This window comes from Cnephaeus nilssonii (assembly GCF_951640355.1).
Source record: "Cnephaeus nilssonii genome assembly, chromosome: 21".
NCBI classification, from domain to species: domain Eukaryota; kingdom Metazoa; phylum Chordata; class Mammalia; order Chiroptera; family Vespertilionidae; genus Cnephaeus; species Cnephaeus nilssonii.
The window spans coordinates 7735820-7763405 of NC_137092.1; the positions used below are offsets into that span (position 1 = coordinate 7735820).

General features: G+C 47.7%; 1 protein-coding gene across 3 annotated transcripts in view; it reads right to left on the reverse strand.

Annotated features, from left to right (window-relative positions):
* Positions 1-23911: 23911 nt before the first annotated feature.
* The window catches only part of SLC16A1 (solute carrier family 16 member 1), a 30918-nt gene continuing 27243 nt past the window's right edge, over positions 23912-27586 (reverse strand). For all 3 annotated transcript variants that reach the window (XM_079760474.1, XM_079760473.1, XM_079760475.1), the window contains one exon: positions 23912-25811. In XM_079760474.1, coding sequence (XP_079616600.1) covers positions 25540-25811 — 272 coding nt within the window. In that variant the 3' untranslated portion in view covers positions 23912-25539. The remainder of the gene's footprint in view (positions 25812-27586) is intronic.

The window sequence follows — 27586 nt, forward strand, 5'->3', positions numbered from 1 at the left end:
GCAAGGTAGTCTCCTTAGATAACCTTTGAGTTATTTGCAAACTCAGGAAGATTTCAAGCAAGTTTTCACTTCAGAAATTAGGGACATGGATGAGAAACACCATGTTTGGTATCTTTTCATGTGCTTATTTGACATCCATATATACTCTTTAATTTTTTTATTATTAATTGATTGTAGAGAGAGAAACATTGATTTGTTGTTCCACTTATTTATGCATTCTTTGGTTGAGTCTTGTATGTGCCCTGACCAGGGATGGAATCTGCAACCTTGGTGTATCAGGACAATGCTCTAATTAACCAACTAAGCTAATGGGCTGATATTCATATATATTCTTTTTAAAAAAATATATTTTATTGCCCTAACCGGTTTGGCTCAGTGGCTAGAGCGTCGGCCTGCGGACTGGAAGGTGCCAGGTTCGATTCTGGTCAAGGGCATGTACCCTGGGTGCGGGCACATCCCCAGTGGGGGGTGTGCAGGAGGCAGCTGGTCGATGTTTCCCTCTCACCTGGCTGTTCCTCTCTCTTTGAAAATCAATACAAATCTTTTTAAAAAACTAAAGTGTAAGTGTTCACTGGTTATTGTACAATTGGTCAATGCAATTTTCGCTTTAAATAGATGAACCCTGTGCATTTCATTGAGTGTTTTTATTGAGCATTCTATTGTTTCCTACTCACCTATAGTTTTACAACCTTTATAAAGGAGTTAACACCTTCCTAGTCAACCACACATGAAAAAGAAGTTCATGTTGACTGTACAGCAGCGGCAGGAGAAGCTCTGTTTAGATACTGTGTTTCTCCAAGAGAGAAGTTGGGAAAATGCACTTGGCTGACCTGGCCATTTAAGCTCCTACCCCCCATCCTCGAACCTCACACTGAGGAAGCCAAGGAGACACCCCTGGCAGCCAGGCCCAGCAGACTTGATGGGTTAGTCTTTCTGATTCCTCCCTAGGAACTGCTCGGTGGTTGCTGTCTGCTGTGGTGGCAGGAAGCCACCTCCGCTGCCCTGCACACAGGAGGACAACACCTCCCTGAGGACGGTCAGAGGCCTGGGAGCCAGCGCACTGGCCCCCAGGCAGGCTTGCTTTGCTTCAGGAGAACCCAGCTGGAAAAGGTCACAGAACCCATGCAAGGCGTTCTAAAAAACCACATTCAATTAAGGCAGAGCTGTCCGTCTAGAAGTGATTGGCACTGTATTCACTTTATAGGGAGAAAAGCAAAGTTCCTGGAGTACTTTGCCCCAGGGACCTGATCTCAGTGGGACGGGCCCAGTCTGTTCTGAGAAGCTGTGCTGGCTGCATGGGGATACGGGGAGAAGAATACTATTTTCTGAGTAAGGAGACTTGTAGCTGGGAATATATTGGCTAAGTGACCTTGAGCAAGTCACCTAACCTCAGTCTCTTCATCAGTATATGGACTGCAGTGGTAAGGGCTTCATAAACTAATCTACGCAGAAGCACCTAACATGATGCTTAGTGTATATTACTTAACCTGAAAACAATCACTTAAAAACAACAACCCAATATTCCTTCACACGCCAGCAGATGCTCTTGAGTAAGGGAGGGAAGGAAGAGGGAGGAAGTTTTCAAAAAACTTTTTATTTATTGTTGAGAGTATTACCAATGTCCTCCATTTCCTCGATCCTTTGCCCCGATCCACCCAGCCCCCGGAGGAGGAAGATTTTAAGTAGATTACCATCCAGTAAATTGGATGTGTTTGTTTAGTTGTTGCTCTTATTACTTCTTCACCTGTTAGAGTTGAAAGGGACCTGAAACATCACCTAAGATAATGCTGGGGCAAATACGTGTAACTTTGCTTTCTTATATGTAGTGATAGATTCTGTGTCCTTCTGGGAGGCCAGATCATCAGCTCCCTCATACATACATAAAAATGGCCATTTCCCACTAGCATTCACTCCTCCTTTCATGTGTATAGCTCCCAGTTTCCCTCCATCATGCTCAGTTCATTGGTCCCAAGGGAGAAGAGGCCACCCAGCTTCAGAAGTGGACTGTGGCCCTAACCGGTTTGGCTCAGTGGATAGAGCGTTGGCCTGCGGACTGAGGGGTCCCAGGTTCGATTCTAGTCAAGGGCATGTACCTTGGTTGCGGGCGCATCCCTAGTGGGGGTTGTGCAGGAGGCAGCTGATCGATGTTTCTCTCTCATTGATATTTCTAATTCTCTATCCTTCTCCCTCCCTCTCTGTAAAAATCAATGAAATATATTTAAAAAAAAGAAGGTGACTTGTGAACCAGGCCTGGCATTACCATTACATCTGTGGCCGACCCCATGCACTGCCTAGCCCAGTTCCCATTCCCAACCCCTTTTCCCAGCCTAACTCAACTGGAGAGCCTGGAAGAGCAAAATACGTGGCTGCCCAGCATCCCTTGAAGGTAGAGATATCTTTTCATTATATTCATATTCACTGTAAACATTTAAAAATATTAATGTAAAGATAAATTCTTTAAAAAAAAATCAATGCAGTTTACCAATCAACAGAATATAGGAGAGAAATCATATGACCAGCTCAATACATGCAGAAAAATTATTGACTAAAAAATGTAACTGAAAGATTATTCAATTAGAAAGAGGAGAGTATGTGTGAATTGAGCATACAATTTAGAGTCAGAAAGACCTGCATTCAAATCATGAGCATGTCAGTAAACCTTTTGTGCAAGTTGCTTAACTTTTCAGAGACTGTTCTTTCTTTTGTAAAATGAATTGTTTGGAAAATTAAAGGAGATACTGTATATCAACCACTTGCTGTCTAGCACAGAATAGGGGCTCAATGCATGATAACTGTTATTAATGTCATGTTGTTTACATAGGAGATTTTATATATTTATACATATATACACATATACATACATATATATATATATATATATATATATATATATATATATAGGCCTGGTGCATGAATTCGTGCACAGGTGGGGTCCGGCTGGCCTGCTTGATTGGGGCCAATCAGCTGGGCCAGTCGGGGGGAGGGGAGGGCTGTCGGAGGTTGGCTGGCCAGCCCTGCCCCCTGGTCGAACTCCCGGTCGAGGGGACAATTTGCATATGAGGCTTTTATTATATAGGAGGATTAGAGTTCTATACTAGTGGATGACATAAAAAGAAAGGACCTCTTTGGAAAAACATATGAAATAACACTTGTATTATTAAGAGGTCCCAAAGGGTTAAAATCTACACCTCGTAATACCTCATTTGTAGTTATGATTAAAACAGGCCCTGAGTAGATGGACAATGAACGTGAAGAGACAACTCACACGAAAAGAGCAGACTACTACACAGTGAAAGGGAAAATGTTAATCTTTAAGAATTTTCTTTCCAGTATGATGGCATTTAATTAAAAAAATACATTTATTGTTTTTCCTTGGGCATCTTCTATGATGATTTAAAAAATCATTTTTTACAATAAAAATGTCTCTTAATTATAAAAAATTCAGAAAAGTGTTTAATGAAAATACCCAATCCTGATGAAGTTGGGGTGAAAAGGGCTATAGCAGCACAAATCGATACAACATATGTTTGAAAAGCCAGAATTTGATGGAAAAACCACGGGATAGGTTTTATACTATTCTTAGGATATATGTGCAATTCTTCCCTCACTTCCTTGATGGTGAGTCGATATGTGCATGACAGCAGCCTGTGGGAAGGCCAGCCTCAGAGGGCGTCAGTCCTGTGGCGTCCGGGGAGTTATCCCTCTGCTGCAGCCCGCCCAGCAGTTGTGAATGTCCCGTATCAGATCCCTTTCTGCACAGAGTCCCGCGGACACCTAGAGGGGTGTTGGTCCCGTGGACAGAATCCTAACCGCTGGATGGGGTGGACAGGGTAGCCCAAGGGGGCCGTGTCAGGGATTCACAGGACACAGGACGAAAACGGCATTCCAGTGGGAGCGACGGAAACTGTCCATTCCTGTGAGCTTCTCGCACGGCAGCCTAAATCCCCCCTAATGCAGCTAAGCGTACAACTAAGCCTGACTTCTTTTCAAGCCCTTGTGGAACAGCTACATGTGTTGAGCTCCAATTCAGACGTCAGAGATTCATGGATCTGCTAAAGAAAGCTGCTTCTTAGTCCAGCCTGCTCTTGCCTAGGCCCGTGGTCGGCAAACTGCGGCGCGCGAGCCACATGCGGCTCTTGGGCCCCTTGAGTGTGGCTCTTCCACAAAAATACCACGGCCTGGGCGAGTCTGTTTTGCAAAAGTGGCGTTAGAATAAGTTTAAGTTTAAAAAATGTGGCTCTCAAAAGAAATGTCAATCGTGGTACTGTTGATACTTGGCTCTGTGGACGAATGAGTTTGCCGACCACTGGCCTAGGACATGACGGTGGACCCCCCCCTCCGCCCCCCACCCTGCCCCATGGGGGCTGGTTGAAAGGCTCCGAGTCCCTGGAAGAAGTTTTGGCAAAAGTTTAAGTGAGGTTGGGTAGTACCCCTTGCCCACATGAGATTTTGTCCCTTGAAGCTGTGCAGCAAAAATAGACGACTGCCGGTGATGGGGGATGAGCCTTTCATGAACCACGCTGGCTGTTCTGCTCTGGTCACCTGCCATGAAACAGTTAAAGCTAAAAGTGCATCTCAGTGTGAATGGTCACCGGGCTAAACCAAGGGCTTTCCTCCAGCTCCGTGGTGGGTCCAGGTGTCATTGTGTGTTTGCACAGGACAGGTGTAGAGCACAAACTGAGTGTCAGGAAAAGCGCCAAATGGCCCCTCCCACGCCAAAGGTGGGGTCTGTGGTCCAGGAATAGGATGGGAGGAGTGGCCAGGGCCCTCATTTCGGGCCTAGGACTTGTGTGGCCTGTCCCTAGTGTGACGCTGGCTCTGCTGAGGGACTCATGCGGTCATGGGAAGGCAGATCAGGGCACTTTAGGATGTATTCTCCAGTCCTCGATTTTACTTATTTATTTTAAATATATTTTATTGATTTCTTACAGAGAGGAAGGGAAAGGGATAGAGAGTTAGAAACATTGATGAGAGAGAAACATCCATCAGCTGCCTCCTGCACACGCCCTACTGGGGATGTGCCCACAACCAAGGTACATGCCCTTGACCGGGATCGAACCTGGGACCCTTCAGTCCGCAGGCCGACGCTGTATCCACTGAGCCAAACCGGTTAGGGCCAGTCCTTGATTTTAAGTATTAAAAATGCTACCAGGCCCTGACTGGTTTGGCTCAGTAGATAGAGCATCGGCCTGCGGACTCAAGGGCCCAGGTTCGATCCTGGTCAGGGGCATGTGCCTTGGTTGCGGGCGCATCCCCAGTGGGGAGTGTGCAGGAGGCAGCTGATCGATGTTTCTCTCTCATCGATGTTTCTAGCTCTCTCTCCCTCTCCCTTCCTCTCTGTAAAAAATCAATAAAATATATTTTAAAGAAAATGCTACCAGGCTTTTGAGGTCATATAAGGGGACACGAGAAAGTGGAGGGATCAGTATGAACATAGCTGGGGGTAGGGCTCAAATGACCGGGCATTCAGTTCTGCACAGGAAACTAGATAAGGAGGTTTGGGAAGGCTCAGCTCAGGTGCCCTGTCCGTGTAGAGCTGGTTGCGTGCCTAGGAATCTTGTCTGCGGAGCTGTGGTGCTGATGGGCAGGTGTGATGGGAGACTGAAGGGTGAGGGGACAGAAGTGATGGCGTTGTTCTTCTGGCGGCCTTCGGTCTACGTGACGGCCCGCCCTGTGCTTTTATCATTAACCCCCTTCCCTCGGGGTCTCTGTGACGAAAGACCCTGTCCTGGGAGGGCGTGGACTTCTCCCCACCGGCCACCAGTGGGCGCAGCTGCTTTGCCCGTGACTGTTCGCCTCTCCTGTCAAAGCGCGTATGCAGTGGAGTAAGGCTGCGTGTCAGTTCTTGAATTTTGACGTTTGGGGCTTTCCCTCAACAGATTGGAAGGCGCTTATCGACACGAGTGCCTTTGCTAATGCGGTTGGTTTTGACTTACGTGCTGTTCATTGCACACTTCTCAGGGAGGAAACGACTTTCTTCTCCCTTCATGATTCTAATAAAAGACACGAGCAGACTAACAAGAGAAAATGACCCGATTTAAATGTGCGGGAACCCTGCATCCATGAGACGGTCGGAGACCCACACGCACGAGAGGTTCAGAGACAGAGAAGGGGGTGAAGTTATAGAACATCCTAGCCAGGGATGAGGTCATGCACCTTGGGGCTTCAGAAGGCAATTGCAGAGAGAGCGCAGGTTCAGAATTATTAGTTTACCCTGACATATAGACAGGTAAAACGTCCTTCTGCTGGGCCCGTCTCCTAATTTAAATTCTGCTACATGGTTAAGGGGGGAGGGGGCAGACGTGTCTCTCGAGCCCGCAGGGGCTCCGTTGCCTTTAGTTCCAAATAATCCGCACACCATTGAGGCACATCCTCGGCGGCTTGCTCTGAGCTCCCACCACGTCAATGTGATAGGGTCCTACCTCTGGGCCAGGACAAGAGAAGGAGCCAGAAAACTCAGTTCTTAAAAAAAGAAAATAAAAAGTCTCTGGTGTTTTTTGTTTTCCTGGGCTGAGCTGAGGGAAGGGGAGACATGGGGGCCCCTGGATGGAGACACCCCCCCATGATGCCACCACAGCTGGGCCTCGGGTTTCTCACCTGCTGGCTGAGGCTGAGGACCAGAGAATCTCAGAGCTGGAAGGAATCAGAGCTCAACGCCCATGCTTTTATCCCAGCAAGGGGGAACCGTAGACTTTGAAATTAAGTGAGAGTCCTGACCTGGTTAGCTCATCCACCAGGTTATCTCTGCCGGCTTTCCTTTGACCAGGCTCTTTCACAACGCCGTAGAGGTGGGCGTTCACTTGTAAAAAAGCTGATAGTACAGCAGTGTGCTCCTTTCTAAGAAATGCTCCTTGTGACCATCCCACCTTTGGCATGCAACCGGTTTCTGTGGATACTGACTGATTTTGGCAGTTCTTCCAGTTTTGCAACTATTTATACACTTATTACAGCATCTCTATCTGACCGTGAAGAGTGTGGGTCTGTGTGTTTTCTTCAGAACAGGTTGTCATCTCAGGCCTTCCTCGTTGGTGGGTGAGGGAGACCCTCGGACACAGGTGCCTTTTCTACCAGGGGGAGAGTTGCCGCTGCGTCCTCTCTGAACGTGGTTGAGCGGAAATAAAAGTCGGTCAGCCATTTCTCCAGCAAAATGGGTTTATTCGGGCACAACAACCAATTTGCAACACAGAGCATGCGACCGTAGTGGGCCCACCAAAGTCCGCTACAAAGGAGGGGGAGGCCCTTTTGTGGGCGGGGAAAGGAAGTGGGGAAGAGCGGTTTCAAGGGTTTCCCCGGCTGTGCTTTGTGATTGACACCGGGCGTCAGAGCTCTCCAGTCTGCCCGCCCTATTTCTTTTTCTTTAAAAAAAAATATATTTTATTGATTTTTTTTTACAGAGAGGAAAGGAGAGGGATAGAGAGTTAGAAACATCAATGAGAGAGAAACATCGATTCAGCTGCCTCTTGCACACTCCCTACTGGGGATGTGCCCGCAACCACAGTACATGCCCTTGACCGGAATCAAACCTGGGACCCTTGAGTCCGCCGGCCAATGCTCTATCCACCGAGCCAAACCGGTTAGGTCTCCCTATTTCATTTTAAACGAGGTTCCTGTGTATTGACTTTTACAATATGAATCCTTTAACATCCGTCAGAGAAGGATAAGGAGGCTCAGAGAGGGGAGGGGATCACACAGTTCAGCTGTGCCAAAGCCATGGCCAGAACCCTCCCAGCTGTCTGTGCGCCCCGTGATGTTTCGTAATCGCTGGTACACTTCGCAGGATCGTCCTGGGGACCGGAGGTGGGAGAGAGAGGAGGAAGTGGTACAAAGGGGGGCGTGCCGTGCCCGGGTAAGGGAGTCCTGCCTGGGGTGGCGAGAGGAGGCTCACGAGGTCCTGAGGGTACAGCCAGGTCATTCAGCCTCCCTGGGTCTCAGCGCCTGCCCTGCGTACCTCACACCTCACCTCGGGGGGCCCTGGGGAAGCGGGGTGCGGTGAGGGGAGGCTGTGAGAGAGCCACAGTCACTTAAAAACGTGTTCACGTGTCTTTGGTACTGCTGTCTTCAGGAGGTGGAGTCTTATTCCCCTTCCTTGCGTGTGGGCTGACTCCAGTGACTCATTTCTAACAAACAGGATAAAGGAGAAGAGATGTTTTGTGTGTGTGTGTGTGTGTGTGTGTGTGTGTGAGAGAGAGAGAGAGAGAGAGACAGAGACAGACAAGGTCTTAAAACAGCGCTGTGGCTTCCATCGTGGTTACACTCAGATTTTGGGGAAGGCCAGCCGCCCTGTCTTGAGGATGCAGAGGCAGCCTGCAGAGAGGCCCTGGTGAGGAACTGAGGCCACATGAAAGCAATTCAGCCCTGGCCGGTTTGGCTCAGTGGGTAGAGCGTCGGCCTGCAGACTGAAGGGTCCCAGGTTTGATTCCAGTCAAGGGCACATTCCGGGGTTGCAGGCTCGATCCCCAGTAGGGGGCGTGCAGGAGGCAGCCGATCAATGATTCCCCCTCATCATTGATGTTTCTATCTCCCTCTCCCTTTCTTTCTGAAAATCAATAAAAATATTCTTAAAAAGAGAGATAAGAGCCCTACCCGGTTTGGCTCAGTGGATAGAGCATTGGCCAGCCGACGGAAGGGTCCGGGGTTGGATTCCGGTCAAGGGCACGTGCCGGGTTGTGGGCTGGATCCCCAGGAGGGGGCGTGCAGGAGGCAGCCGATCAATGATTTCCCCCCGCATCATTGATGTTTCTATCTCCCTCTCCCTCTCTCTTCCTGATATCAATAAAAATATATTTAAAAAATAAAACAAAAGAGAGATAAGAGGAGGGAGAAGGAGGGAGTCTAGGTTGGAGGCAGGCCAGTTGGTAGTAGTGAGCGTGGGCTGCGGCACAGCGGTGACACCCGAGGGACAGCAGAGCCCAGGGCTCTGGGAAGAGGGCAACCCGAGAGGAGGGCAGCCTGAGATCCTGGCGGCGAGGCTGCAGGGCCGGCCTCGCCCACACGAGGGCGCTCCACACTCACATGGGGTGGGGGAGCCCGGATTGCAAGGAAGGTGGGGAGGAGGCCTTCTGGGGGGAGAGAAGGGAGCAGAACGCCCTCCCTCTCTGCTCCAGGCGAGTCCGTCTCTCCAGGTTTCCTGTGTGGCCCAGGCTTGAAGGTCCGTGTGAAGTCCCTCTGGCAGCTGGGGGAAGTTCATGCATATGTATGTCAGGGCAGCCTGCGCGGGGCGGGCGGTGCTTGTTTGTTGAGGTGTCAGTGGTATGCCTGTGTCCCGTGTTGGGAGTGACTGTGTGTGGAAGTGTGGGTGTGGGGGAGGGTGGAAGGGGGGTGGGGAGGAGCAGTTCTGGCTTCCCAGGCCTGGGCTGGAACTCACAGGGAGGGAGCCCCGTAGCCAGCAGCCCCGTGCTGCCGCTGCATTTCCCCTTTAGAGGAGGCCCCCCCCCCCCCCCCCCGTTCTGAAAGAGGAGGCATAAGCCCTGGCCCTCAGCCTGGCCCAGCGGGACGGTGTGTTGGGGATTTCCTGTGGGCCTGTGGATCCCCAGCCTTCTGGTGGTAGCTAAGCGCCCTGCAGAGGCTGGGCTCACAGCGGCCGCCAGGCCCTGGCGCCTGCCCACTCCTGCTGCTCGGGAATCTGGTGTCACCAAGATGTGCCCAGGGGCATAGCCCAGCAGAAATCGTGTGACCCGAGGAACACCATTGGTCTCGTTTTAGACCAGAACATTTTTTTTTTCTCTCCTGAAGGCTGCCAGGTGGTGGCAGGGAGCCCAGGTTCCCGGGTAGCAGAATCTGCCACTCCAAAACACGCCTCTTGGGCACGATGATTATTTTGAGCCGATTATTTTGAGAAACGACTGGCGCAGGAAGAGCTCTGAAAACAGAGCGGAGATGTCTCTTTTGCCAGGGAAACGCACTTCTAGAAAGGAAATCTTACTTTGTAAGGGGTCTCCCTTTCCACACTAGGAAGATGACTCTGAATCCTCAGAGAATCTTATCGCTGGTTTGGAGTGACTTCAGTCTCTCTAAACCAGCGGTTCTCAACCTGTGGGTCGTGACCCCTTTGGGGGTTGAACGACCCTTTCACAGGGGTCGCCTAAGACAGTGGTCGGCAAACTCATTAGTCAACAGAGCGGCAAACCGCGGCTCGCGAGCTGCATGTGGCTCGCGAGCCTCAGTTTTCTGACCACTGGCCTAAGACATCCTGCATATCAGATATTTACATTACAACTCACTAACAGTAGCAAAATTACAGTTATGAAGTAGCAACAAAAATAGTTTTATGGCCCTGACCGGTTTGGCTCAGTGGGTAGAGCATCGGCCTGCAGACTGAAAGGTCCCAGGTTCGATTCCGGTCAAGGGCATGTACCTGGGTTGCAGGCACATCCCTAGTAGGAGGTGTGCAGGAGGCAGCTGATTGATGTTTCTCTCTCATCGATGTTTCTAACTCTCTATCCCTCTCCCTTCCTCTCTGTAAAAAATCAATAAAATATATTTTTTAAAAAAGAAAATAGTTTTATGGTTGGGGGGTCACCACAACATGAGGAACTGTATTAAAGGGTTGCGGCGTTAGGAAGGTTGAGAACCACTGCTCTAAACAGACCTTACCCGTTCACGGCTTCTCCTGGTGACCTTCCCTCCCAGGCCTCCTCCTCTCCCCCCTTCCTTTCTCTGGTCTTCAGCTGAAGATGGTGTTTAAAAGCCGCTGCCTTAGACCACCTGGGAGAGTTAACTCGTTTTTCCTGGGTACCTCCCGTGTACGCATGAGGTCTGCATCTATACTCTGGGGTTGGTTTTTCTCGAGTTATTCTGTCTTTTATTCCAGGGGTCTTAGCCAAGAACTCAGAAGGGAGAATTGCTTTTCCTCCCCCATCGGGGGGGACCGCGACCAGGGGCCTGGAGTCTTGTCCCCTCCCGCCGTGGTCACTGGACAGCTGCTGCACGTGAATGAGCTCTGCGGGTGGGGGGTCCGTACCCTGGCCTGGTGTCTCAGCCGGGGATTTGAGAGCATTAGGGTTGGTGGAACGCACCCCCATTGGGAGCCCCAGGCCAGCAGGCTGAGGCCCGGGGCAGTGTCCCAGGGCAGGGGAAGACCGGGAGGAGGAACAGCAAGCCCAGGGTGCTGCCGAGCCTAGGAGACCCCGCGGGGGAAGGAGACCAAGGCCTGAGCCTCACAGAGCTCTGGCGGAGCCCTCGGCCCTTGTCCGGACTTCCCCCGGCAGACCTTCCTCCCCCTCAGCAGCCTGGCCTCGGCCCGTACCCCTGCCACTCCCCGGGGCTTCGATTCCTAGGCCCAGCCCAGCGGCCATGAGAGACTTAGGAGAACAACACCTGGTGAGACTGCTCTAGAGAGTTTTGGGGTTCAGGGAGCAAGGCTTAATGACCGTGTTAAAGGGAAGCAGTTTGTTACCCCCAAATATGCCTTTTGGGATATTATTTTAAGCTGGTTATTTTTATGAAACAGAAGACTCAGGAAAAAAAAACCTCTGACCTTCCCCTCATTGCCTAAAGCAGTGGTCGGCAAACTCATTAGTCCACAGAGCCAACTATCAACAGTTCCACGATTGAAATTTCTTTTGAGAGCCACATTTTTTAAACTTAAACTTCCTCTTAATGCCACTTCTTCAAAATAGACTCGCCCAGGCCGTGGTATCTTGTGGAAGAGCCACACTCAAAAACTGCGAGCCGCAGTTTGCCGACCACGGGCCTAAAGGAATTGAGGGAGGACCCGGCTCCGGGAGGGCAGCCACCCCCCTAGAGAAGTGGAGTTTAGCTCCAACTCAGTGTCTCAGAGGGGGGGCCTCGTGGGGCCCTTTGACCACAGTCTTCCTGTGCCCATTGTTCCGTTTGTTGTCTTTTGTCCTGGGTCCCGTTGTAAAGATGGCCCAGCGAACACTTATTTACCAGTGTTTGCTTTCCCGCCTCCATGGCCTATAAGCTGCTCTACCAGTAACCGCCGATCCGTTCTCAGCCCCCATGTGCCTCTGGAACCCCCACATGTGCCTGGCCATTTTCTCTCGTGGATCGGTCTCGTGTGTGCTTGCCTCGTAGACCGGCCAGAAGAACTTAGAAGAGCGGACGGGAAGTTACTGCTCTTTCCTCACACGGCCAGGAAGTAGACGGCACTGGGGTCAGGCCTGGGGTGGTTCAACTTCCAGCTCAGCCACCTAGTAGCCATGTGACCTTAAATGAGCAAGCAGATTACTTAACCTGACCGGGCCTCAGTTTCATCATCTGCAGAATGGGAGCAGTAATTACACGGCAGGATCAGGAGGATGTGGACACTAGGACGGTGGAGTGCTCAGGCAGTAGGGAAGGCTGTTTCTATCGTTATTGTCCCAGGCCCAGACCCCCTTCGACGGCCTCCATCCAGGCCTCCCTCCTCAGCTCCGACGAGAGCAGTCCGGGGATGTGCCTGCACCCCTGTGATAGGGAATGGTTAGGAAGTGAGCGGTACCCAGCAGTGACGGGCAATGTCCCCGCGGACCAGAGCCTCTGGGAAGGTGCCTTGGCTCCAAGGACTAAATCTCCTAGTGAACGTGCAGGTGGGGGACTCCTTGCCCCTGGTCTCACCGCAGGAGGAGGCCAGGTGGCTGCCTGCTGCAATGGGGGAAGGGGCCAGGGGCTTGTCTAAGGCTCTGCTCCTGTCCCTAGACCTTTCCGAGCATGGGGGGCGGGGGGGCGGGGGAGTCTTCCAGGCGGGGGGAGGAGGGAGGCCCTGAATGCAGGCTGTGCGTCCGCAGCTCTTTCCTTCTCCTTGCCCGCCCTGCACCCCACCCCGGCTGGAGCCTGCCGTCACCCAGTGAAAACTCATTTAGGTGAGAAGCCTTCCTGGTGCTTGCGTGCAGGCCGTAGAGCTGATGTGAACTCAGTCCGGAGGCAGGGAGCCTGGGGGAGGGTGCCACCCCGGGAGCCAGTGCCAGGAGTAGATAGGGACCCCGCCCTTCTGGGCGTGCCTGCTGTTGAAACCTGGCAGCTACCCGGGTTCCTCCCTGCACCACTCCCACTCCTCTGGGTTTGCTCTGCCTCCCCCTCGGCTTCCTTGGAGGTGCTCTGCCTTTGGTAACCATCGTAACCAAAGCCCTCGCCTGCAGTCCCGCCCTCTCCCTGCCCGTCGCACCACCCGCCTCAAAGTGATATTCTGCGACCAGGGTGGTGCTGGTCCTGCTCTCTGCCTCGTACCTACTCTAGCTCCTCCTGCCCACAGGGTAGAGCTCGGATTCTTCAATGACACGTCAGGTCCCACGAGTCTCCATGGCCCTCATTTCCTCGCCCGCTTCCTTTCTTGCCCACCACTGTGTATCCGTCTGGCTGAACCGGCCGCTTGTGGGACGTGCCAAGCACCCCTCAGCTTTCGGGGGTCTGTGTAAGGGTATGCGCCCTCTCGGTGGTCCTCAGCACGGTCACACACGCGCACCGTTTCCCCTGCTTAATTCGGTTAATTTCTAGTTCCTCCTCCTCCAAGCCTCTGATGCCACTGCTACTGGAAAGCCACCGCTGACCTCCGCAAGACGGCCTGGCCCCCTCCGTCCTCAGCCCCCTGAGCTCCCCTGGCGTGTATGACACACTTGACATTGACCCCCGTCCTTTATGACTCCGCTCTCTGCTCCCAACTCTCATCACTTCGCCAGGGGAGGCCCTGTCTTGCTGGCTGGTATACGTCCTAGGCCAGTGGTCGGCAAACTCATTAGTCCACAGAGCCAAATATCAACAGTACAACGATTGAAATGTCTTTTGAGAGCCAAATTTTTTTAAGCTTAAACTTCTTCTAACGCCACTTCTTCAAAATAGACTTGCTCAGGCCATGGTATTTTGTGGAAGAGCCACACTCAAGGGGCCAAAGAGCCGCATGTGGCTCGTGAGCCGCAGTTTGCCGACCACGGGCCTAGCATATGCTTTCCGATCGGGAGCTGTAAGTATAGGCGAGGCCAAGGGGTTGTTGTCTCGTGGGAGCAGAAGAAGCCGAAGGAAATGGTTGGTGCCTCAGTATTCAAAGGACACCAGTTTTTGTGCAATTGCATCTGAGGCCACTGAGCAGGGGTCACTGGCTCCCTTCCCCCTATCCCTCCCTCTCTCCCCTCCTCCTTCCCTCTCTCCCTACCTCCCTTCCTCCTTTTATAGATTCCACAAATGAGTGCTGTCACAGAACAAGCGTATTCAGATACACTCCCTGCCTCACAGAGTTCATGTTCCAAGGAAAACACATTTTCCTGAGTTTCCTTGTTGCAGTAACTGAAGTGTGCTAGTTCCCTAAGGGACACTTTGCGAATGCTGCGGGGTCCTCTCTGCATACCAAGAGGGCTGCCAGGCCTAGAGGTTGGAGGGAAATGAGACGTTCATTCTCACTGCCCGCCGCCCCGTCTGCCAGCAAAGGCCCAGCCAGAGGGAGGCGCCTCCTCTGTCTGCATCACACCGGGCTTGGGGAAGTCCTTGAAGTGCGTCTTCTGGATTTGCAGGGCCCTCATCACACCATGTTGTGAGCATTGTCATCCTTCTCCTGGCCCAGCCTGAGAGCTTCTAGGAAACAGAACGGAGCCCAGTCATGTTCGTTCTTTTCCTCGCCCCGCCCAGGGCCCGGCACACAGTCTGACACATGCCCGCCAGGCGAGCTGCGTGGTCCCGCACGGCTCTCTGACAAACGCAGCCCAGGCCGAGCGCCAGCTCCCGCGGAAGCTGCCCCAGTCAGTCCCTGAAATCAGACGGGATCTCTCACTGTGCGTGTTGTTTCCGCTCGCTGTCTCCAGAAGCTCACAGCCCGGCAGGGGTTTACAAAAGCAAACAAGTGAGGTCAGTCCACTGTGGCGCCAGAACAGAGAGGGAAAGACGCTAAGACGACGGGCAAAAGGATGACTGGGCGTCCTTTCAGGGGAGTGCTGTGTCCGCCCAGGGCTCAGGGGACCGGATTCCGTATGGTCTGCACATTGGATGGCCTTTTGCTGGGTTATCTGATAACTGCAGAGATGGACCGTAACTTGTGGGGGGGCTGATGTGTGATGCAAATTGTTCCTGTTCATGGCAGGGCCAGTGCATTTTGGCCAGTAGAGAATGTGTCTCTGTAAGTCAGCTTCTCATCTGAAACAGATGTCAATCTTCCCGATTCCCTCCTTAACTAATGAGTTATATAAACATGTTGATCTTATCTATTTGAGAGTTATGATTTTACCATTTTGAAAGTTATTCTTTAATAGTATAAGAGCTGTCCATGGCAGAGGTAGTGATAATACCGAACATTTATTCTGTGTCAGGTACTCTACTAGGGGTTTTATAGACTTTGCTTAATTTAATTCTCATGGCAATGCTATAAGATGTCCTTTTTTAAAAGGTTTCTTTTAAAAGTATGTTTTTATTGATTTTAGAGAGAGAGGAAGGGAGAGGGAGAGGGAAACATCAATGTGAGAGAGAAACATCGATCAGCTGCCTCCTGCATGCCCCCGACTGGGGATCAAACCTGAACCTGGGCATGTGCCCTGACCAGGAATCAAACCAGAGACCTTTTGGTACATGGGACGATGCTCAGCCAACTGAGCCACACCGGCCAGGGCAAGGTGTTCCATTACCAGTCCCGTTTTACCTGTGTAGAAACTGATGCCTAGAGGTGAAGGAACTTGCCTGACTCAGAGTCAGTCATTGCTATGGAGTTTGTGCCCAGCGACCTGGGATTTACCACTCAGTTGGGCTGGAGAGCAGGGTGTGGGCTGAGGACCGCCCAGATAAGACCGAAGGGCTGTACTTGAGCTGATCAAGAGGGTGCCGTGGGTCAAGCTAAGGAGTTCGGACTTTATCCTCACACTGTAGGATTTTAAGGAGAGGAGTGACATGATTAGGTGAGCTTTATTGTTTTTATTGCTTTCATTAAAGTTATAAAAGCAGCCGAGAGATTTGGCCTTTTTAGAGAAATCATTTTGGCAGCACTGTTGAGGTGAGATTGGAGGTGAGAACCGAGGTGGGGCGGCTGTTACAAACAAAGCCCGTGGCAGGGCAGGGAGAACAGGAGGGGATGGAAAGGAGAAAGTCAAGCCGTTTCATCTACACATTTGGACAACTGATGAAGTTCATGGGGAAGGGCTGGGGCCAGGTGGACATTCAGGAGCCCTCCAAAGTGCCTAGCTCAGGCCTGCTGTTGCTCATTCTTAGCATTTGAGAAACAAGACAGTACTTGGAATTTAAAAGGAAAAAAGTTGTTATCAAAAAGCCTCTACAGCCCTAACCAGTTTGGCTCAGTGGACAGAGCATCGGCCTGCGGACTGGAAGGTCCCAGGTTCGATTCCGGTCAAGGGCATGTACCTTGGTTGCAGGCACATCCCCAGTAGGGGGTGTGCAGGAGGCAGCTGGTCGATGTTTCTCTCTCATTGATGTTTCTAACTCTCTATCCCTCTCTCTTCCTCTCTGTAAAAAATCAATAAAATGTTTATTTTTAAAAAGCCTCTACAGCTCCCATTCTGAAGAGCATCTATCCTATATGATAAAAGGGTAATACATAAATCGACCAAACGGCGGAACAACCAGTCGCTATGATGTGCACTGACCACCAGGCGGCAGACGCTCAATGCAGGAGCTGCCCCCTTGTGGTCAGTGTGCTCCCACAGGGGGAGCACGGCTCAGCCAGAAGTCACAGCTGCTGGCTAGCAAAGCGGCGGTGGCAGGAGCCTCTCCCGACCCTGCGGAAGCTCTACCGAGTGGTAGCAGCAGGTGCAGCGGGCTGTGAGCACAGCGGGGTGGCGCCTGCCGCTTGGTGCACTGCTACATCCCCCGAGGGGTCCCGGACTGCGAGAGGGCGCAGGCCAGGCTGAAGGCCCCTCCCCCCGCCCTCCAGTGCACCAATGTTGTGCACCGGGCCTCTAGTATTTAAATAGGGCCTGACACAGAAGCATCCGGACCCTTTTCTTTTGGCCTCGGGGGAAAAAGCAACGCGGAGAAAGGAAAAAAATAACCCACAGTGACAACCACCATTAAACCTTCTCTTGATCCTTGTGCCCGTACAGATTGCAAGCACACCAGGTGATTTTTAAATCCCAGCCCAGTTCTCCTCCTGGCTTCTTAATGGCTGCTGGCCACTTCCTCTTGGGACCCGGCCAGAGTAAGCTCAGGGAATGCAAATTTTAATTCTAGAACAGTAAAGCATAAATCAGTAAAGCATAAAAGGAGAGGAAATCCACAAGTGAGGAAAGCACATTGTGAATTCCAGAGCCAAGGGAAAGGATTGTAAGGTTATGCGTTTGTTGGGGACAAGACCGTTTTACTCATTTTGGTGTGGGGCCCGCCCTGTGGATTAGTTTGGTCATTATTCACCCTTCAAGATCACCCAGGATTCGGTCTCTTCCATTCTTGTGTTTCCACCTTCCAACCACTACACCTTCAGCTCCACCACTGAGCTGACTGCAGTCTTGCTTTGCATTCTTCTGACAGCAGGGGAGATGGCCTGCTAGGATGCAGGCCAGTACTTCTCATCATACCCACCCACCTGGGATTTTGCGTGAATGCTTGAAAAGCTTTTGTAAGCTCTGATGAGCTATCCAACTATTGCCATCTCTTCTTCTTTGTTGTTCTGGTTGATGATTTAACTGACACTTGCTTGACTGCATTGCAGAATATTCAAGCAGGTTCAGATTTTATTTTTAATACTACTGTGTGCTCAATATACTACTACTATGCAGTGTAGAGCATGCCGTGTACTTTCATGCTTAGTCCTCACAATAATTTTATTTTACCAAAGAGGCTCACAGAAATTAACTTGCTCAAGAATATATTTTTTTGTTCTTTTTAGGCCCTCCTGAAATTGGGTTAGAGCCCTAGCCAGTTTTGCTCAGTGGTTAGAGTGTCGGCCCGTGGACCAAAGGTTCGCAGGTTCGATTCCCGGTCTAGGGCACATGCCTTGGTTGCAGACTCCATCCCTGGTCTGGGTCAAGGTGTTTGCGGAAGGCAACCAATTAATGTCTCTCACATTGATGTTTCTCTTTCTTCCCCGTCCTCCCCTCCCTTTCTCCTACTCTCTAAAAAAATCAATGGAAAAATGTCTTCACATGAGGATTGGAAGTATCTATTATAAAGAAAAAAAGAAATTGTGTTAGAGATTTCCTCATGTACTGCCCATCACGACACCTACTATACATACTGTTCCCCACTAGACTGGAAGCCTTGGGTGCTAGGAACTGGATTTTGTTCACTGCTATGTCCTCTGTCCAGCAAGTAGTCTGGCACATCAAAGATGCTCCAAGAAATACTGTTTAGATGAATGAATGGAGGCTGTTCTTATAGTCAGTGCTTTAGCCTGAAAACTGTTTTCCTCATAACTGACCGTTCTGTCTTCCCCTACCAGAGTGTGAGATGCATGGTGTTAAAACACAAAATTCAGTGAAGTAGATTTAAAGGTCTAATGGGCTTTACCGAGCTATTGATCCTATCTAACAACTGGAAGGGTGCTCAGATGAGCTGTACAAAATGGAAGGTTTCATTCGCAGAAAACGGGTGGGACTGAGAAGTTAAAAGACTGGATTTCAGGCAAGGACACCTCTCAAGGCAGGAGTGGGGAACCTGTTTTCTGCCAAGGGCCATTTGAATATTTATTACTACATCATTCTTGGGCCATACAGAATTATCAACTTCAAAATTAGCCTGCTAAATTTGGTCAAACATTTAATTAACTCACCCCTAATGCCTTGACAAGGCCAGACCCAATGATTTCCCAGGCCTTACAGGGCCTGACCCAGATGTTCCCCACCCCTGGTTAGGGAAGGCCATGGGTCTTATCAGGCAGATCACCTCAAAAGCAGTGATCAGGAAATTCCAGATGGATTTGGTTGAAACTCCACTCCTGGGCCCTATTCGGTTTGGCTCAGTGGATAGAGCGTTGGCCTGCGGACTCAAGGGTCCCAGGTTCGATTCCGGTCAAGGGCATGTACCTGGGTTGCGGGCACATCCCCAGTAGGAGGTGTGCAGGAGGCAGCTAGCTGATCAATGTTTCTAACTCTCTATCCCTCTCCCATCTTCTCTGTAAAAAATCAGTAAAATATATATTTTTAAAAAGTGACTACAATTTGGCTTTTTTTTGTTTAACAATGGGGAGACATACTGTGTTTCTTTCATGGCTGGATTCTCAAAGCCAAGAATTAATGCTTAGAACATAGTAAGGGTCCAATAAATGCTGGTTGGCAAATAAAGAAGTGATAGCTGGGGAGATAGCAAATCTGTCTCCTGCTTTTTGTGTGTGTGACATCAGTATATGTTTTTGTGATGCTGATTTCAGTAAGATAATGTTTCAGACTGCAACACCGACTTGGGTAACTGCTGAATACTCTGGTTTCCTGAGTTAAACATTCACTTGCGGCTGAATGATGAAATCCTAACTTGAGACCATGTCACAATCACTTCCCTTTCATCAGAGGCAACTCTTAAGAAGCAGGAAAAAGTAACCTGCTTGTAACAATCCTCAGCTTCATTTTCTAGACCAAGTGTAGTGTCTCTTCCCTCTGTAAACCAGCAGTATGTGCTACATTAAGTGTTGTTTTTTAGCATAAAAGTAACCATCATATTAATACAAGTTAGAATATGGAGAAAATATAGGAAAAAACTATGCTATGTTTGTCTGTCTTTTTTAGATCATGGTAATTTGTGTTCTCCATTTTTCTTCTGTTAACCCTCACCTAAGGATATATTTTTTTCTACTGATTTTTTACAGAGAATGGAAGGGAGGTGGGGGGAGAGAAACATCGATGTGAGACACATCCATTGATTGCCTTCTACACGCGCCCCAACCAGGGCTGGGGATTGAGCCTGCAACCCAATAGTGCACAGTCTAACACTATAACCACTGAACGACACTGGCCAGAGATAATTTTTCATTTAACATTGTGCCATGTTTACCTCACAGGGATCCATTTATGTAATCTATATCTGTATATATCTATATATATCTATAAGCCTAAGCGATCATCCGACCATTCGCTATGACATGCAATGACCACCAGGGGGAAGACACTCCAACTGGTAGCTATGATGTGCACTGACCACCGGGGGGCAGACACTCAACATAGGAGCTGCCGAGCTGTGGTGACTTGGCAGTTGCGGTTCTCAGGTGACGCACCCGGAACCAGAAAGGATGGAGCCTGATTCTGGGGTGCTTCACCTGAGAACCGCCTTCTCACAATCTGGGACCCCTCAGGGGATGTTGGAGAGCTGGTTTCGGCCCGATCCTGCAGGCTAGGCCAAGGGACCCCACCAGTGCATGAGTCCGTGCACCAGGCCTCTAGTTTTATTATAAGGATCCATTTAAATAGTTATTGATACACATTTGAGGATTTTTCAAGTAAGTTGATAATTTCAAAGACATACTTTTTTTTTTTAATCCTCACCCAAGGATTTTTTCCCAATGGTTTCTAAAGAGAGTGGAAGGGAGGGAGAAGTGGGGAGAGAAACATCAACATGAGATAAGCACATCAACTGTTTGCCTCCTGCATGTGCCCCTACCAGGCTGGGGAACCTGCAACCGAGATAAGTGCCCTTGACTAGGAATCGAACCATTCAGTCCCCAGGCTGATGCTCTAACCACTTTGCAAAACCAGCCAGGGTGACATAATCTGCTTATATAAATTCCTAATATGGAGTTCTTTTTGTTTTAATTTATTGATAAGAAACAGCAATCAAACCTGAAACATAGTTATGTGCCCTGATCAGGAACCGAACCTGCAACCTTTTTGGTGTATAGGACGATGCTTCAACCAACTGAGCTGCAGACGAGGCCCAAATCTGGAATTCTAAGGAAAAGATAGGAATTCGTGGTACTTGACACAGATTATGAAACTGCTTTGCCAATATGTTATACCAACTTATTCAACCACCAAACGATGATAATTTATCATTTAAATCGTATTATCAATGTAGTAGGGAGAAGAAAAACCTCCTAAGTCTTTCAGTTTGCATTTAAGAACACTGCTAGGGGAAAAGGACTTGAATTAAGACCTGTTACTAGTTATGTGTCTTCTCTTTTAGAGTCATCACAAATATTGAGGGGGAAAGTTTACCTGCTAGTCGGGCACCTATCTCTTCCCTGTGGAGGCAGCGTACTATTAGAGTAGAAAGAACAAGGCCTTTGGGATGCGAATCCACCTTCCTAAAGAACTGGACATACATGCACCAGCCGTGTGAGTTAGTTTCATTCATTCATTTAGACGAAAGGGAGCATCTGATCTGATCAAAAGGGAGAATTTGACCCTTTAGCTAATACTCTTTTTTTTTTTTTTTAAAGAATAGTTTATTGATTTTTAGAGAGGAAGGGAGAGGGAGAAACGTCGATGTGAGAGTGAAAAAAATCAATCAGCTGCCTCCTGCACGCCCCCTACCAGGGATCGTGCCTCCAACCGGGCATGTGCCTGACTGGAAAATGGTAACCTTTCTGTGCCCAAGCTAACGCCTGACCAGCTGAGCCACACCAGGGCTATTCTTATCTTTAAGAGTCACTCGCACACCATCCTCTGCAAGTAAGGATCCATTTTGGGAATTAGAAGAGCTCATTTTTTCTCAAGTATCAATTTTCTTTGATTTTTTTTTTAAATAGTAAGATGCTTACACTTATTAAGCCCTTGCTTAACATGAAATGTCACATACCAACTAACCTTCATGACAATCCGAGGGAGGTTAATACTCATTATTACCAACACCTCACAGAAGAAAAAACGTGATGTGTAGGGAGACTAAGTAACTTGTTTGAACCTTGGTAGCCTATGTTGTTAAGCAGCCAATAGACTATCCCAGCCTCCTCTAGCAAGTCAGAGGCAAGTCAGCAAAAGGTAAGCAAACCACTGCTGTTGCACTAAGGAGAAAGATACTCTGCCAGTCACTCTCATATGAATGCCTTTGTCCCTAGAGCCCAAACTGGATGGGGGGAAGGGCGGCCGAATCTAAAACTCTAAAGCTCAAACACATTTCAGGAGTGTGTGTGTACTTGCAACCCCTTTAGATGCTTCTAAACTCTGAAGCAGCTTGGCTCAACTGCTCACATTTGGGCAAGTGAGGTGGGCTGTGCCTTCCTGTCCGGTGTTGAGGAATTTTCAGTGACACAGTCTATCCTGAACCTCTTTCTCCACGTCTTCTAGGCAGGTGCATGACCTGATTATTAAAACAAGCCATGTTGCAAAGGTAGAAATTTGCTGTTAACCTTTCCTCATCTTTCCACCCCAAAAGTGGGGGTGAGGGGTGTGTGATACAGGGGAAGGGGACACAACTGACTGTTAAGTTTATTATACTGTGAACCATTTGTTAGGGAAGGTAAAACCCAGACATTTATATTTTTCAGACAAACCGATACAGGCAGTCCTCGGATTACGTTGGACTCAACATACGTTGTTCGTCGTTTCATGGTTACGTCGCCATCTCCCATTTATTTATATATATAAAAAAAAGTTGTGTCATTTCGACGTCTGTACATATGTGCTTTATGTTTTTTATTATTTATTTACCACAAGTAAAGGTCAGGAATTGTTTCTTTTAAAATTTTTGTACTGTTTCACTTCATTACTGCTGTGTGTGCTCCACGTGAGTGACGTAGGTGCTTATGTAGGTGGGTTCCAACTTACGGCGAAAATCGCGTTAAGTCGTGCCGTAGGAACGGATCTCCGAGGTAACCCAAGGACTGCCTGTACCCAGTTTATCAATCTGAAATTCAATACAATAATATCTATGGTACAAACATAACATTCTAAGTTCAGACAATCCAAGAATCCAGAGGCTTATTCACCAGTGTGATTAAATCAGGGATAAAATACCTCTCAGAATTTTCCATAATTTGTTTTACATCATCCTTTCTTGGATACTTTTTGTATAAATTATTCATTTGTCTTAGCTAGTTAAGATTATTCAAGTTCTCAGGGAATTTGAGTATAAGATGCTAATAGTCTTGTTTGGTACCAGATCATCTGCAACTATCTAACCATCAGTTTCAGTTTCTTAAATAACTTTTTTAGCTTTGATTTGGGAGCCTGCTTCAGCACGGACTTTTGCAGCTTTTTGGGGCACTACCACTGTGGAAGAGCTGCACAGGTTCCCTCTGTGACTTTCAGAGTGTGGGGCAGAGAAAAGAAAGATAGGCAGGTACTCTATGTGTACATCTATTTTCCCAAAGCAGCCGTTGAAACTGTGTGAACTGAAATAAACTTAGTTCCCACATAGGGCAATTGGCAACAGACTGGATCAGAAAGCCTAGCCGCCTCATTGTTTAAGGCAACATTGTAACAGAGGATTAGCTGCTTGTTAACAAGAATAGATGGCACAGAGTAGGCCCAGTTGGGTTTTAGTGTTGGCTCTGTTACCAAAGCTGATCTTAATTCAATCCCTTAAGCCTGTATCTTCAGTGGGAGAAAGTCAGCGTTAGACTGGGTTAATAAAGCCTTAGGTCCAGCTTTGAGCCAGTGTTTAGCCCTTGCTTCTGAATACAGCAGCTTCAGAACCCGTCCTGCTAATAAGTGCTGGTCAGTCTGCATGGTAAACCCTTCCCTTCACTAACATATTGACCAGATAATGACCAGACCAACAAGCAGGGGCTTATGTGAGGGTGTAGCTCAGCAATTGGGATGGGGAAAATAATCCTATACATCTGCTTCAGCTATCTTTCCTCCCCTCCCCTCCCGACATTTCCTTTACTATTCCCTCACTGACAGCGATCCTCGTTATTACAGAAGGGAAAGAGGCACACAGAAGTTATGGGAAATGGCAGAGTCCAAACGAGAGCCAAGCCTGCCAGCAGTCACAGGCTTCTCCCGTAAGCGCCACCTCCATCTGCCATGACACTCGGGCGGAGGATTGGGGTTTTCATTATGTCTTTAAGGCTAACTCCTCTGGATGCTTTCAGAGAGGTTGTTTCAAAATTCCTCTCCTGCTAGCCTTTAAGTAAAGAAGAGGAAAGGAGAAAAATTAAAATAAGCCATATGCACAAAGCTCAAAGCACATAAGCCAAATGATTTAATTTAATATTAGCAAGGGCCAAATGGTATCTTAATAATGAAAACAAAGACAGTAATGTTTTCCTCAAATAAAACATTTGGAGGAAGAAATATTTCTAAAAAAATGGGGGGAAAAGTTTATTTGGAAAAGCCAGCCTCTAATACAAGGCTTTTATGTATTCTTTCACTCTGTCAATTACAACAATATTTTAAAATACATTTAATACAATATATAAGTCACTGAATGTCTGTCATTGTTCTACCTCAATTTTAAAGATATTAGGTTAAAAATACTTCATTTTCATTCTGGTCCATCTTCCCTTCTATCCTTATACTAAATCTATTTCTTTACTTTTCAAATAAGTGAAATGAGTCACAAAATTTTTAGGTTTATGTGGAGAAAATGTGTCTTACGAATGTGTCCAATAATTCTAACCAAAACATAATTTTCTTTAAGAAACTTCTCAGAAAAAAAGGAGTTATTTATTGAATTAAAAACACTCAGCAACATCCCTCCCAATCTTATCCTTATATGTTTGCCTGGGGCCAAATCTCTTTGGCTCTTTTTAACCAGCAAACATGAAAAAAAAAACAACCAACAACAAAAAACAACTAAGCACACAAAGAACGAGAATCTCACACACAGCTCTAAGCTAGACATAGATATGAATGGAACCACTATGGATCAAAGGGGGAAAAACAATAACAAAAAGATTGTAAGTCTCATGGTTTAACTGAGGTTTTAGAAAAACCTAAGCTGAGATCAGCTGCTGTTTGAAATATCTGTCTACATTTAATTAGAGATGTTGGATTTACTAAGGAGGCACAAACATATAGTCTTGCATATTTTAATACTAACTTTTATAGTGAAAAAAAAATACTAAGTGATCTCAAAAGGGACAATGATCTATAAGTACTCAAAATATATCTTTGAAAAGGAATAATAAACATCCTAAGGAAAGAAACCAGATGGGGTGTTGATGAGTACAATGTGTTTAGAATAGACAAGGTATTTCCAAAATTTTATGCCTTAAGTTTCCTATATATATAGCAGGCAGGCACACATGCCAGGCAAATATTGATGCTAGGAAAATATTTCAGTCAGGATTTTAGAAAACCCCCAACTTTCAGCCAAGATTTCTACTCAGTCTTTCAGTGATAATGTATGATAATGTATGACAAATAACACTGAAGCAAGATTAGTTTTAAATTTTAGATTTGCTTCGATCAAGTTATTTTTCTTTTTTAACGGAACACTTAAAATAGATGAATTCAGCAGAGTGGTTTGAAAAGTTAAGGCTCCTTAAAGATTCTAAAGACTAAAACTTAAGGCACATATTATAATCTTCATGACACTGTTAAAAGCTAAGATTTAAAAAAAAAACAAAAAACATACCCGACTTCTTCCCTTCATTCTTTGCCAACCACTCCCTCCCCAAAGGATGGCATTTTAAATTTGGACTAATGGTAAGGAGTGAAACAAAAATTCCATCAGGAACACCTGGTAGGATTCCACACAAATGTCCACTATTTGCGTTGAGCACCACTGGGAGATGACAGGCCAGGAGAACGTTTCAGAGATCTTGGGTCACAAGCTGCTCCATTTACCCTTCAGCCCACAGGCTCAGACGGGACTCTCCTCCTCTGCGGGGCTTCCTTCGGTGCCTTTTTGCTCTGGCGATTCTGCTTTGCTGGTAATTGCTTTTGGCGTCTCACCCTCTACACTGGCCTCTTCCTCTTTACTCTCCTTTTTCTGCTGCCTCGCTTTCTTTTTTCTTTCAATAATTCGATAATTGATGCCCATGCCAATGAAGAGATAGATGCCTGCGACAATGAGAACTATGCCACAGGCCCAGTACGTATATTTGTAGTCTCCGTAAATGTCATGGAGACGACCTAAAGATGTCAAAAGAGAAAAAAACACACTGAAAACACCAACCAGTAAACAGTTACGTGGATAAAATATCCTTTCCTAAATAAAATTCAAGGACCTACTCAGAAAGATGTCAACCCAATTCTCAAATAGCCCACAGGTGACAAATTAGTTTAAAAAGAAACTACTAAAAGTGGTCTGACCTTTTGTTATTGATGTCATACTTGATTTTGGCTGGCCCTGCATACTGTCATTTTTAACAACTTGAAAATAATTAAATCTTGGCATATTTGAGTTGGGAAGGAACTAGAGATCACCTGGAGTCAGTTTTCTCAATACATATTCGGGGGGAAAATTGCTGCAATAGAGGTTTAAGAGCCTGGCCAGGTCGCTCTGTTGGTTTGAGTGTTGTCCCAATATGCCAAGGTTGCAGGTTTGGTCCCTGGTCAGGGCACATACAAGAGTCAACCAATGAATGTACAAATAAGTGGGACAACAAATTGATGTCTCTCACTCTCTAAAATCAAATAAACCTAAAAAAAAAAAAAAAGTTTAGGAATCTTGCCCAAGGTCACAGAGCTAATTTCAGTCTCCCAGACTCCTGCTCTTTCTCTGACATCAGCACTTCCCAAAAAGCATTCCTGTGAAGACTTGTCCTATGCTACAAAAATGACCAAATGTTAATAATACCTTTGCATCATTCTGAGTGCTTCTTCCTCGCAACAGGCAGATGCTACTATCACTCTCATTGTATAATGTAAAAACTGAAGCACAGAAACCTTAAGTAACTTGTCCAAGGTCACAAAGTTAGGAACAGTTGGCTTTAAACCCAGGAAGTGTGACTGAAGCTGCAACTGTAACCTCTGAGCTGCAGGATACCTCCTGGTGTCTCCAAAGTCAAATAGTTTTGGGAAATGGCCTATCGTATTCTCTCTTATTAAAGCCGCACAATGCAAGTTAGCATGGCAAAGGCTTTGCAAGGTCCTGTAGTAAAGAAATCTATTTAACTTGGTGTTTCCAAACTTTTTTTTGGCCATGAAATCCTTGTTATAGTAAAATTCATTAGCATCTCATCTAATTGGCATCTCAAGGAATAAACTCTGGAAAATCCTACTCCACACCTAGGAAGGACTTCATGTAACCAATTCATATATAGGATTTTATATGGCAGGGGTGGGGAATGTCCAGCTGCAGGCGGGCCCTATAAGGCTGGTGCAATCATTGGGTCTGGCCTGCCATTAGGGGTGAGTTAATTAAATGTTTGACTAAATATAGCAGGCTAATTTTTAAGTTGACAATTTTGTATGGTCCACAAATGATGCTATAAATATCCAAATGGGTCTTGGCAGAAAGAAGGTTCCCCACCCCTGCCACATGGTTTTCTAACTCAGGGCATTATTCACTGAGTATTTACTGAGCCTTTCCATACACCAGTCACTGGGTCTCTTAGGCCCTGAGGAGAAAGGTGGGCAAAGGAAATAATATCTACAGTTTAGTGGAGGAGAGAGATGTTAATCAAGTAATCATATAAACTGACCAGTGCTACCAGGAGGGCTGAAAGCAGCAAATAGGGGGAGGACCAGTAAGCAGGGTCAGGAAGGCTTCCCTTAAAGAGTAAACTAATAAGCCTAGTCTGACAGGAGGAAGGGGCTATCTGGCAGAGAGGGGGTGGGGTAGGGATCCAGGCAAAGAACACTGAGTTCAAAAGCAGTGGTGGGAGGAAGTACAGGGGCAAGAGGGGAAGGGAGAAGGGCCAGGCTGCTGGAGGAGAGCACAGGCCAGCAGGTGGGAAATGAGG